Here is an 11,158-nt window from a genome sequence, read left to right as displayed (position 1 = left end):
TTATACTTAGAGATATGTGTGTATCTTGTTCAGGAAACAGTGAAGTGTCTGACCTAGCTAAAGAAAAGGATCTACACTGAGACATAGTGAAGAAAAAATGGATTACTGGAGCAGGTCGCATTGCAGAGGATCTTCGGTGACCTAAGTCGATAGAGCAGTGTTTATTTATGTCTGTTCCTAGGATCGTTCATTAATAGGGTTCCTCCAAAACAACCTCTCAGGTCAGATGTGGAAAATACTGGGTTTCTTTACTGTGAGTCTTCTCTAAGACATTAATATGTTACTGGGCATTTTGATTTCCAGTAGGAAAATACAGCATTTCTCAAACCTGTTTGACCCTGGAACCCTTGCTAGGGAAACAATGCATGGATCGAGCATTCTATATATGTTGGTATCAATCTCAGTCTACAAACTGTGATATATTGATACGTACTGTTGTATAGTTTTAAATGGTACATTTTATTTCTAGTGTAATCCTTTGTTCCCAGATTGGCAGAAATTCAAGGTCTTTCCATTTTCTCCATGAATGTACCCATGTTCTGGAGTCTTCTAATGCTAAGGAGTTAGGTGATTGTGGAGTGAGGCATGACATTTATCCACTGTGTCATCTGTGTATGCTGGACATCTGCTGAAATGTCCTACTTGCTCTCTTGTCCCAGGTGACTGGCCTGTACCACTCTTACTGAGACATGTGTTACTCAGATCCAGTGGTTCTCTTTGTTCCTTCCATATGGTAATTCTCATGTTGATGGGAATAACTTCACTGATCTGTTCCATGTTGAGGTACCAGTAATTCTGTATGAATGTACAATGCCCCATCTTTCTTAGACATGTTATTTAATTGTTCTCTGGGGGCTTCCTATTTCCCCTTGCTTTCTATTTATGAAATGTGGCATGTGTTCCATACACCTAATGATTTGAGGCTTTTCCCATGAGGTTTCTACCTAGATCTTTACCCTCTGCCATGCATTGTTTTTGTTTCCTAGGAAACTAAGTTTTCAAAACTCAGAAGCCACAAAATGCTCTCTTTTTCTCTTATACTTCTGTAATTTCCTTTCCTCTGAGGAAATGATCTAGCTGTCCCTTAGTTTTTCTAATGGTTAGTTTCAAACCAGCTTTTTCACTCTCCTCTTTCACCCTTTTCAAGAGACTCTTTAGTTTGTCTTCACTTTCTGCCATTAGAGTGGTATCATCTGTATATCTGAGGTTGTTGATAATTCTCCCAGAAATCTTGATTCCAACTTGATTCATCTAGCACAGCACTTCACATGATATACTCTGCATATCAATTAAATAAGCAGAGTGATGATATACAGCCTTTCTAAATTATGAACCAGTCCTCTGTTCCATGTTCGATTCTAACTGTTGCTTCTTGACTGGCATACAGGTTTCCCAGGAGAAGGTGGTCTGGTACTCCCATCTCTTTAATCATCTTTCAGTTTGTTGTGATCCATATGGTCAAAGGACTTCCCTGATAGCTCAACAGGTAAAGATACCACCTCCAGCACAGGAGTCTCAAGAAACATGGATTTGATCCCTGGATCAGGAAGATTCCCCTGGAGGAGGAAATGGCAACCCACTCCAGTATTCTTGCCTGGAAAGCCCCATGAACAGACGGGCTGGTGGGCTACCGTCCATAGGGTTGCAAAGAGTCAGACATGCCTGACACAACTGAGCACCATGCATACATACAGTCCAAGGCTTTAGCATAGTCACTGAAACAGACAGAGATGTTTTTCCGGACTCCCTTACTTTCCTCAGTAAATAATGAATAACTCATTGTCTCTGTAGTCTTCTGTGGAGCCCTTTTCTACGCTGACTCTTGAAAAGCCTCTCTTGCTGTTGGGAACTCTTCTTCCACCATATGAAGTAGACCAGTGTTCTTGTTGAAGACATGGGGATCAACCCAGAGCCAACTTCAAACAGCAGACATGTAGCTTACTCCAGGTTGAGCTGCCAACTGATTACAGGTTCATAAGCGATCTTAGTTGAGACCCAAACTGCCAGTTGAGCCTCTACCAAAGTGTTAAAATGAATCATAAGCAAATGAAATGGTTTTCTAACCTATTTTTATTGCATCAATATAAAAATGTATAATACCGTACAAAAAATAATATAATATGGTAGGAATGAAAGAAGAGATACTCTGGGGGGAATATTTTCTCAAATATGGGTCAAGGGTCAAGAAAAACTGAAATGGTATAAGCTGGGACCTTGAAAGGTCTTCTTTTTCACTGAATGATCCAAAGTGGTTTTCTTGGAATAAGTGCCTCATGTTCATTCTTGTGCCAGGAGATTCATTTATTTCTGGATATATCTGAGCATTTAATTCAAACTCAACAAAATCGTGCAAATGTTTTATAAGTAAGTGTTCTTGAAGTGAGATATTATAGGATAAAGAAAAAGGAAGGGTAAAGTGTGATTATGGGGACTGTAATCTTCAGGGATTTAGAATACTGTAGACAGGTCAGTGGGTGGACCCATCCTTGATGAGGTCATAGCATCATATTGCAGTTGTACCTTCTCGTAAATCATTGTCACCCTCACTGGCTTGGATTCAAGAGATTGTTCTGTTGTCCCTGATGAAATGAAAGCAAATAGTTGTCTTAGTTTGAGCATGTTCTCAGATATTAGACACATTTAAATGCCTAATTAAATGGATTGTCCTAAAGATTTCCTCAAAGCAATGAGATAAGTGTCATAAAACCAAGATATATTAAAAATATAAAGGGACCAATGATTCATGTCCTCAGGTTCTGAATCTAAATGCTGCCTTGTAAAAATGGACTGCTACCAGTAAGCTGTGATTAGCTAGGCTCAAGTAGTACTAACTCTAATCTCATGAAAACTTCTACTAGCCCTATGAATTGCTTCTTTAAGGATTTATTTTATATCAATTATATATTTAATCTTTACAGCAATCCTAAGATTGAGATATTTATTATTCACATCGTAGAGATGAAGAAACTGAAACTGAGCTAGAATAATTGGCCAAAGTTAACGCAACTGGTGAATAGTGGTACAAGAGTTTATAGTCTGGAAAGTTATTCTGATATTATTCCTTTTTTTCCTCAATGATGCTGGTTCTTTTCAAACTACTTCAAAGGCACTAGAAACCTGCAGTGCCTCAGGGACCACTGACCAGAAAAAGGAAGGAGAGGAGAATAAACCAGGCAGTGCTCTGAGCCCCTCACCATAGGTTCAGCCAGAGCACATCTTTTATACATGAGTTGCATTTAAAGTTTTATTTTAAATATTACCAAATGCAATAAAATACTGAGATGTACATTGTGAACTGCGGTATTGGAGAAGACTCTTGAGAGTCCTTTGGACTGCAAGGAGAACCAACCAGTGCATCCTAAAGGAAATCAGTCCTGAATATTCATTGGAAGGACTGATGCTGAAGCTGAAACTCCACTGTTTTGGCCACCTGATGTGAAGAACTGACTCTTCGGAAAAGACCCTGATGCTGGGAAGGATTGAAGGCAGGAGGAGAAGGGGACGAGAGAGGATGAGAAGGTTGGATGGCATCACCGATTTGATGGACATGAGTTTGAGTAAGCTCTGGGAGTTGGTGATGCACAGGGAGGCCTGGCACGCTGCAGTTCTTGACGCCAAAGACTTGGGGTCACTGTACTTCTTGGGGTCACAAAGAGTCGGACACGGCTGAGAAACTGAACTCAACTGAACCGTGATGTCTCCTAAAGCTGTACTAGTTGCTTCTTGAAATCAGAACAGCCTTATCCTTTCTTTGATCTCACAAGTGGGAAACTTCCCATGTCTTGGAGCTGATGGAAATTACTACCCTTACAATGTGATTTGGGCTCTAGGATCTCCCATGGAGCCCTGGCAGCCTTGCTGTCTTTTGCATGAAAGCCAGTTACATTATTCACCTACCTGAAATCTCACTGTTATCAGTGATATCACTGTTATCACAACTCACTGAGTTCTCTCCAAAGAGAGAAGTGATATCTTCTCCAAATATCTTGAGACAGTTTTCAATGAGGAATTGTATCAAAGAAACCTGTAACACAGTTTGGGGGAAAAATAGCGTATTACTGTACATATGGCGTAATAGTAAATCACGTTTCATACGTGAATCTGGGCTCTTACACAAAATGCAAAAGAGGTCTGAGAAAAATTCAGACTTGATTAAATATATATATATATGTATGTATGTATATATATATATATAAAATATATATATCATTTTTTTCTAAGAAATAAGTGATACTTTCAAGAGTACTTTTGGCACAAATTTTAAAATTCTTTTAGTCAGTGGGCTAAAGTTATAATATGTGGGCTGGTTTAATAGCAAAAATTTTGTAATGATGCTTACATGCTTAAAACTAGGATGGTATGTAAGTAGCCCACATAGGATGTTTGGGACAAAAATGTATATTCTCTTATTGAGTTTTATTTAGTTCTATTAAAATATTTCTAGTTTCAATGATATAGAATTTATGTATAGCATCTTATTAAAACTTATAAAGTATCAAATACAACACAAATTGTGAAATTCACTTCAGTGAAGAAATATCTGAAAGTTAGGTAGCAGAGGTTTCTGTGTGGGGTGGGGGGCGGGAGGAGGGTTGTGAAGGAAGAAAGCATCTGGAGAGAAAACATGTCTGTCTGTCTGTCTACGTTGCCTTGGCTCACACTTGCTGTCTAGGGGAGCTTGGAGAAGAGCTGTGATCTTATTAGACATGGTATGGCTCTGTTAGGATGTTCTGAAATATTTTACTAGCTTCCTCATCCTCTAGCGGAGACACAATAGAAGCCAAGTATTTTCCTGAATGAGCCCCAAATGGCAGAGTGCGGCCAGCGTGTGTGGAGCCTCGGGTGGTTGTATGGCCAAGGCCGCCTAAGATGTGCCGACAGGGACCAGATGTATTGGGTCTGTCATCGTTGTGTAATGATGAACTCACAGTTTGGAGGCTCTTACACCCTCAGTGATGAGGCTGAGAGTTGAACCTTGGCTCTCCAGTTCCAAAGCCAGGTTCTTTTCTATCATATCGTCCTACTCTTACCTCTCTGTTGTTTAATCCCTTGGATGGCAAGGGAGAAGTGACTCAACTGTTCTCAGTTAAAAGACACCTTCCCATGCCCAACCAGAGTAGGACTCTGCCACTCCAAGGCGGTGTAATTAAAATGTGCACTTTAAAACACGGGTTCACCAGTGTTAATACCACAGATATCAGGTTCAAAATGGGGACTATGCCCCACAAGACATAAAATGAGAGATCTTGTTACCTTTTTGTTGCCTTTTTCAAATGCTGAGCTTCCAGAATTAAGCAGACAAAGGATGCTTGGGGCGAGACACACGGATAAATTATAAGGTGTCATCTGATTGGATGAAGAATGTTGCTCAATGTTGTGTAACACTCCAAAAAGGTATCGCAACAACACTACATTGGCTTTCGGTAGCTGGTCTACAAGCCTAATGACAGAAAAAGCACTTATGAATAAAGCGAGTCATTTTGCTTAGTAAGTGGAAATACAGAGAACACAGTACTCCTTTCTCTACCAGGTACACAGTCCATTCTCACAGTGCCAGGCATGGATGCACACAAAAATGTTTCACTGATTTTAATTCCTGAACCAGATAAGCCCTACTCTGGTTAGTTATGTGTTTGTATTTAAGATCATACCCCTGGCGGATTGGTTCTTTATCATCTCTTTCTACGCCAGTGGATTTCATCTCCAACAGTTTCATGTATTCAGAAGGTGTAAAATGGTCAAGCATTCCATGTTAATAAGATTAGGAGAAAAACACAGTGTCGCCAATAAGGCATGCATCTCTTTTCAAACTGGCTTCCAGGGGTATCCTCAAGTGAAAGCACTTGATACTGCTCATTATTTCAGAGGACACAGCTGTAAACTATAAGCTGATATTTTCCTAAGAGTATGTTGGTTGTATTTTCTCAGAGTTGAGTAATTATTGCATCATTACCTCTGGGTCGCAGTTATTTTCTCCTCCTCATTCCCTTGATCAATAACATCAAGCCATTTATCGTAGAGACGGGCTGAAAAGATGCTTCCTTGGATATTTTGAAGAAAATCCTTATGTAGATCAAAAAATATATATTATTCTTATGATAAGTTCAATGGAGAAATTGCAAAGAAAATATTTAGTTGAAAAATTCAATTCAGTCCGCAATTCCTTCACAGCCACGCAGACTGATTCACACAGAGCTTGGCTGTGACTCTCCACAGCCTTGCACACTCAGAAGTACTGGTTGGATTTTCCCCAGCTAAAATTGGAAGCCTAAAAGTAGAGTCTAGGCTGTGGTGAGAATGAGGCTAAAGCTCCTTCTATCACCTGGAGCTTACTCTTTGTGTACATGTTAACACATTAGTACAAACTGGCAAGGTCTGGTGATAACTCACCCGAAATCCTATTCGTTTCCTGAAAAGAAATGCACATACCCATTTTGTTTGTTTACTTCAGACACAGTGCTTGCTCTGAATTCAAGAAAGAGAAGTTCTGAAATAAGATTACACCCCTACATGCTCTTATACACATATTAAGAGAAACCGGAGGTATGTGTGCTCTTTGGGAAAAAGCTAGTATCGAAATCGCTTCGATCATTTTCTTTAAAAAAAAAAAAAAAACATATAAAAGTTCAGTTGTACAGAGTTTTAAGCAGCAGGTGTTAGAAATAAACCAAAAGCCCCAATGGGTAAACTACACGTTACCCTTGCAACTCTTTGAATGGAATATATCCTCCCCAAAGAGGAAGCTGAAAATTTACATACATGGCAACTTCACACCTGTGGGATAGAATCTGCAAATGTAAGCTTCCTAAGTGGAGGCCTGGAAAGTTTATCGTGGTGACCAAGTCTTAATATGATAGAATGGGGCCTATGAAAATGGATGAAGTTGTAAACTGTTGTGCAAGCCTGAGGGGAAATGATTGCATTGCCTTGCCAGTTTCAAAGGCACAACTTGCTTCCACTGGTCTTAATATACAGCCGGACTTCTCTGAAGAGTATCTGCTTCAGGCAGTGTTTCTGCGGCCACTGTCATGATTATAATCCTGTCAGCGTTCACTTGTTTCAGTACGTATTGAGCTGCTGTTTGTGTCTGGCACTCTTTTGAGTACTGAGGATAGAGTATGAAGATAACGTACAGAGTCTCAGTCCTCTCATACTTTTTCTTGTGATTGGTATACAGTACCCAATCATGGTCATTAGGTTTTCTCTATGCTTCTTATGGAGTGTCCACAGTGTATTGGGAGGGAGGAAGCACTCCATTTCAGTTCAGCCGTTCAGTCCTGTCCTACTCTTTGCGACCCCATGCACTGCACACCAGGCTTTCCTGTCCATCACCAACACCTGGGTCTTGTTCAGATTCATGTCCATCGAGTTGGTGATGCCATTCAACCATCTCATCTGGCTTTGGCTTCTGGGAGTCTGGGGGTGTGCAGCAGGCCCTTTGTGCTTAAGCCAGGACATGACTCATATAGAATATGCCATGGCTATTTGCTATTGGCCCTCTGTTTATAGACAGTTTAATGGAAAACTCAATGTGGTTCTGACGATGTATTCACTTCTGATTTAGACCACCTCTGTGGTTGCTTGGACATATGGTATTCTCAAGGCCGAAGGTGCAAAGTTTGATTCCCCACCAAGATCAATCAACTTTAGGAAGAGAACACTCTCGGATTGTCTAAGACCTGTATGCTTATAGCATGGAAACAGGCAAGAGCCTAGTAACACCTGCTCACAAATCAAATCAGTTCCAAGTGTGCACCTTATAGAGGGTAGCACTCTACTTGCTATTTGCATCCCTAGTGTGTATTATGATGGTGCAAGTGTACTAGGGCTCACCTCTAAGTCATATCTGCACTGTTGCTATTATCATACAATCGAACATTAACAGGGGACAAGGAAACACCACATGTTATTTAGTTTCTAAGATAATTTTAATAACCTGTCTATAGTTATTACTACATCAATATATTTTTGTTCATAGCTGCTAAAGTTCCAAGATGTATTGAATTTTTTTTTCTGTTCTATTATTGCCCTGGTAGAAATTTAACTACACGCTTGTAATTTAGGTGTATCATTTCAAACTCAGTCTATTTTTTGTATAAATCGATCGAGTTTTTCCAAATTCCCAACTGATTTTGACTGTTGGACTCACTCTAAAAATAAGCTTTATAAGTTGAGGCATGTAGTAAGACTGGTTACCGTGTAACTGTAACCTTGGGTGATGGGTTAAACGTACAGATATTAACAAAGGTTGTTAAAGATGGGAAGGGAGAAAAAAGGAGGAAAAAGGAGGAACAAATGGTGGAGTCATCCCTACACTAATTTTAAAGTAAAAGGCATTGAGAGACAGGGGAAGGAAGGATGATGAAGTGATCAGAGATGTTGGGGGCCTCACTAAGCATTTTTTGATTCATTGTAAGACAAATGGACTTCCCAGGTGGGGCTAGTGGTAAGAACCTGCCTGCCAATGCAGGAGATGCAAGAGAGGCAGGTTCGATCCCTGGCAGGAAGATCCCCTGGAGTCGAGCATGGCAACCCACTCTAGGATTCTTGCCTGGAGGGTTGCATGGACAGAGGAGTCTGCTGGGCTACAGTCAATGGGATCACAGAGAGTTGGATGCTACTAGGTGAATAACACACACGCACACACACAAAGACACACACGAGTTTACCATAGTGAGTAAACATCTGTCTTGCATCCATGCTAACCTGCCATAGCCGTGTCCAGTTCTGGGCCCCCTCATAAACTATAACCTGCTAGACTCCTGTGTCCTTACGACTGGAGTTGTATGTCAGTCCCTGTTCCAGGGAATCCTTCCAACCCAGGGATCGAACCCAGGTTTCTTGCATTGCAAGCAGATTCTTTACTGTCTGAGCCACCTGGGAAGCTACTTCTGTTAACTGTTTCCAAAAGCTTAATATGAATTTTATTTTGGAAATGTTGCCTTCATTAGGAAGGTGATGAGGCAGTCATCCAAAGCAGGAAGCTTGTTTTGGTAAACGCTCAATGTGTAAGTGGGTATTTTGAAATTTATTATTCTTCTTCATGGAGTGTTCAGGAGGCAAGATGTGCAATGAAAAAGGAATATATCTAATGTATGGGGCTCATAACATTTGAGGTACCTTCCTTCACTTTTGACTTTGTGAAGTGTTTTCCACGTTTCAGATCCTTCCTCTCTTATGCCTATTATGCTTCTTGGGCATTCATAGTGAAGGTCCAGTCATACAGCTTTAGACTGACTCTGTGTGTGGACGATGCTCAAACTTTCCTTACCTTTAAGACAGATGATACTACGAGAACGGATTCATCATCCAAGTTCACGTTGTGTCCAGCGTTTAGTTTCTCCTTTAGGGCTCTGCATGATTTTATGCTGGCTGATTTTCTGAAGATGCCTTCTGTGAATGGCCCTTTTTGATTGACAAAGGAAAGCATCTCCTATAGGGAAGGAAAGAGAAGAAAACTGTGGGACATTTCCTATCTAGAAGCCCAGAGCACAAGCTTGCTCCTGTTTTGACAGAGCTGTGGTAAATGAGGGTACAGTTCTAGAACAGCATCGGTCAATTTGAAATTTTTACTTCAGTGTCTGTAAATATATTTCCTACCCAAGAATCGATTTGAGTCATACACTGAAACGTTTTAAACACTTGTGTAGTCAGATTTTCTGTTTCAGTGAATTTACTGTATTAATTGTCTCTGCTTTGAGGCCTTTGAGGAGTCACCCTCTCCTCCTTCACCGCTGCTTTCTCATTATTCCCTATTATAGATGCTCTTCCCTGAGTGTGGAAATCTTTTTGCCGTATTGATGCGCCATTAGTTTATTCCCCTTCCAGCGACTGTCCACCCCATTCATTCCTGTTTCCTGTATTCCCTTCCCTCAAACTCAGGCTTAACCAGGCTTCTCCTCCTCTGATCTCATTCCTTTCTCATCAGCCTTTCTAGTTCCTTTTCCTGTATTTTCAGGTCCTCTGCTGTCTGCAAAGGTAGAGAGATAACAGATATTGGAGCCAGGTGTTTCAAGGATTGTGGAATCTGTTATGCTCCTCATCCACTGTGTGACTTTGGGCATAGCAGGTTCTTGGGTGAGGCTCTTTTGTTTTTCTTTTATGAAGTGAGGGTGGTGATAGTCACGGCTACCGCCTAAATTTTCTGTGAAAGCGCAAGGTCTGGGGTAGTAGCTAGCACATAACTGGTATGATAAATTTCTCCATATGTAGCATACAATTCCCTGCATCTAGTGTAGTGCTTGGAGAGAGAGTGGACAGTGAACAAGAGTTAATGCTTACACTTCAATACACTACTACAGTTCAATACACAGTCCAAATTCTGTGACTCTCTTTTGACACATTCTGGCAGGATCAAAGGATTCATCTTTGCCAGAGGATGCCTACTTTATGCTTAAACACTTGATTTACATATCAAATCCGTGTGAGACATTTTGAGTCATAGGGCGAGCAGACTCAGCTGAAGGAGACTTGAGACTAGTGTGGACTTCAAGGGAGGAGACTCAAGAGTCAAGTTGGACTCTCAGAGCTTCTTACACACAGAGTCTGAGGAAAGTTACAGGGCTCAAAATAGCCTGGAGTTAAAACTCCCCTCCAGGTCCTCCCCACCATTCTATGCAAAACCAAGAGCTCTCTCACCCAAAGAAAAAAATGCACATAGGGTTGATTACGCCCGGCTCCCACCCGGTCCCAGTCTCTGGCCGATCTCCAAAATTCCTTGCCCCAGCTGTTTAAGAGATAACTACTCTGAATAACCTTGCAGAAGAATGGGCGCCCTTAAGACAGTAGCTTTCCACATCCGTGCCTATATAGACTTCCTCTTCTTGGGTAAGGGCAGCAGCTCCCTAATCTGACTGCTGCCCCATCTCGCCTCATTAAAGCTGATCTGTAAAGTGCCAGGTCTCATTCTTTTTCTCAACCTCGCCTTCTCTCATTGCCTTTCTTCAGAGTCCATGTTAACTGGTCTGAGCTGGTATAGATAGGTCTTTGTTGAAATCAGTGGAATGGATGAGAGTAACTTTTCATCTTGTATTTGCCTTCTGACGCTGCAGTACCTAAATCAGATCTTTTTCTTTGAAATAACATTGTGAAACTTATCGGACAAAGCCAGACTTCTTCATGTGGAGTAGATTGGGAAGAGAACACTTGATCTCTGCGA

At 41.0% G+C, this 11,158-nt stretch overlaps 2 protein-coding genes across 2 annotated transcripts in view; both read right to left on the bottom strand.

The window, feature by feature from the left end:
* Positions 1-2,052: 2,052 nt before the first annotated feature.
* LOC114115414 (rho GTPase-activating protein 20-like) overlaps positions 2,053-11,158 on the bottom strand; it is a 9,376-nt gene continuing 270 nt past the window's right edge. Inside the window, exons 2-6 of the mRNA XM_042251111.1 lie at positions 9,272-9,433; positions 5,954-6,063; positions 5,254-5,440; positions 3,898-4,024; positions 2,053-2,579 (exon numbers count right to left, since the gene is read on the bottom strand). Of these exons, the coding sequence (XP_042107045.1) occupies positions 2,449-2,579; positions 3,898-4,024; positions 5,254-5,440; positions 5,954-6,063; positions 9,272-9,430 (714 nt within the window). The 5' untranslated portion in view covers positions 9,431-9,433 and the 3' untranslated portion in view covers positions 2,053-2,448. The remainder of the gene's footprint in view (positions 2,580-3,897; positions 4,025-5,253; positions 5,441-5,953; positions 6,064-9,271; positions 9,434-11,158) is intronic.
* Positions 9,911-11,158, bottom strand: part of LOC114115237 (rho GTPase-activating protein 20-like) — a 20,804-nt gene continuing 19,556 nt past the window's right edge. The window contains exon 8 of the mRNA XM_060417499.1: positions 9,911-9,970. Coding sequence (XP_060273482.1) covers positions 9,911-9,970 — 60 coding nt within the window. The remainder of the gene's footprint in view (positions 9,971-11,158) is intronic.

This window comes from Ovis aries, chromosome 6, assembly GCF_016772045.2.
Source record: "Ovis aries strain OAR_USU_Benz2616 breed Rambouillet chromosome 6, ARS-UI_Ramb_v3.0, whole genome shotgun sequence".
Classification (NCBI taxonomy): Eukaryota; Metazoa; Chordata; class Mammalia; order Artiodactyla; family Bovidae; genus Ovis; species Ovis aries.
Note: the sequence above shows the minus strand (reverse complement) of the source record. Positions and strands in the feature narration are given on the sequence as shown.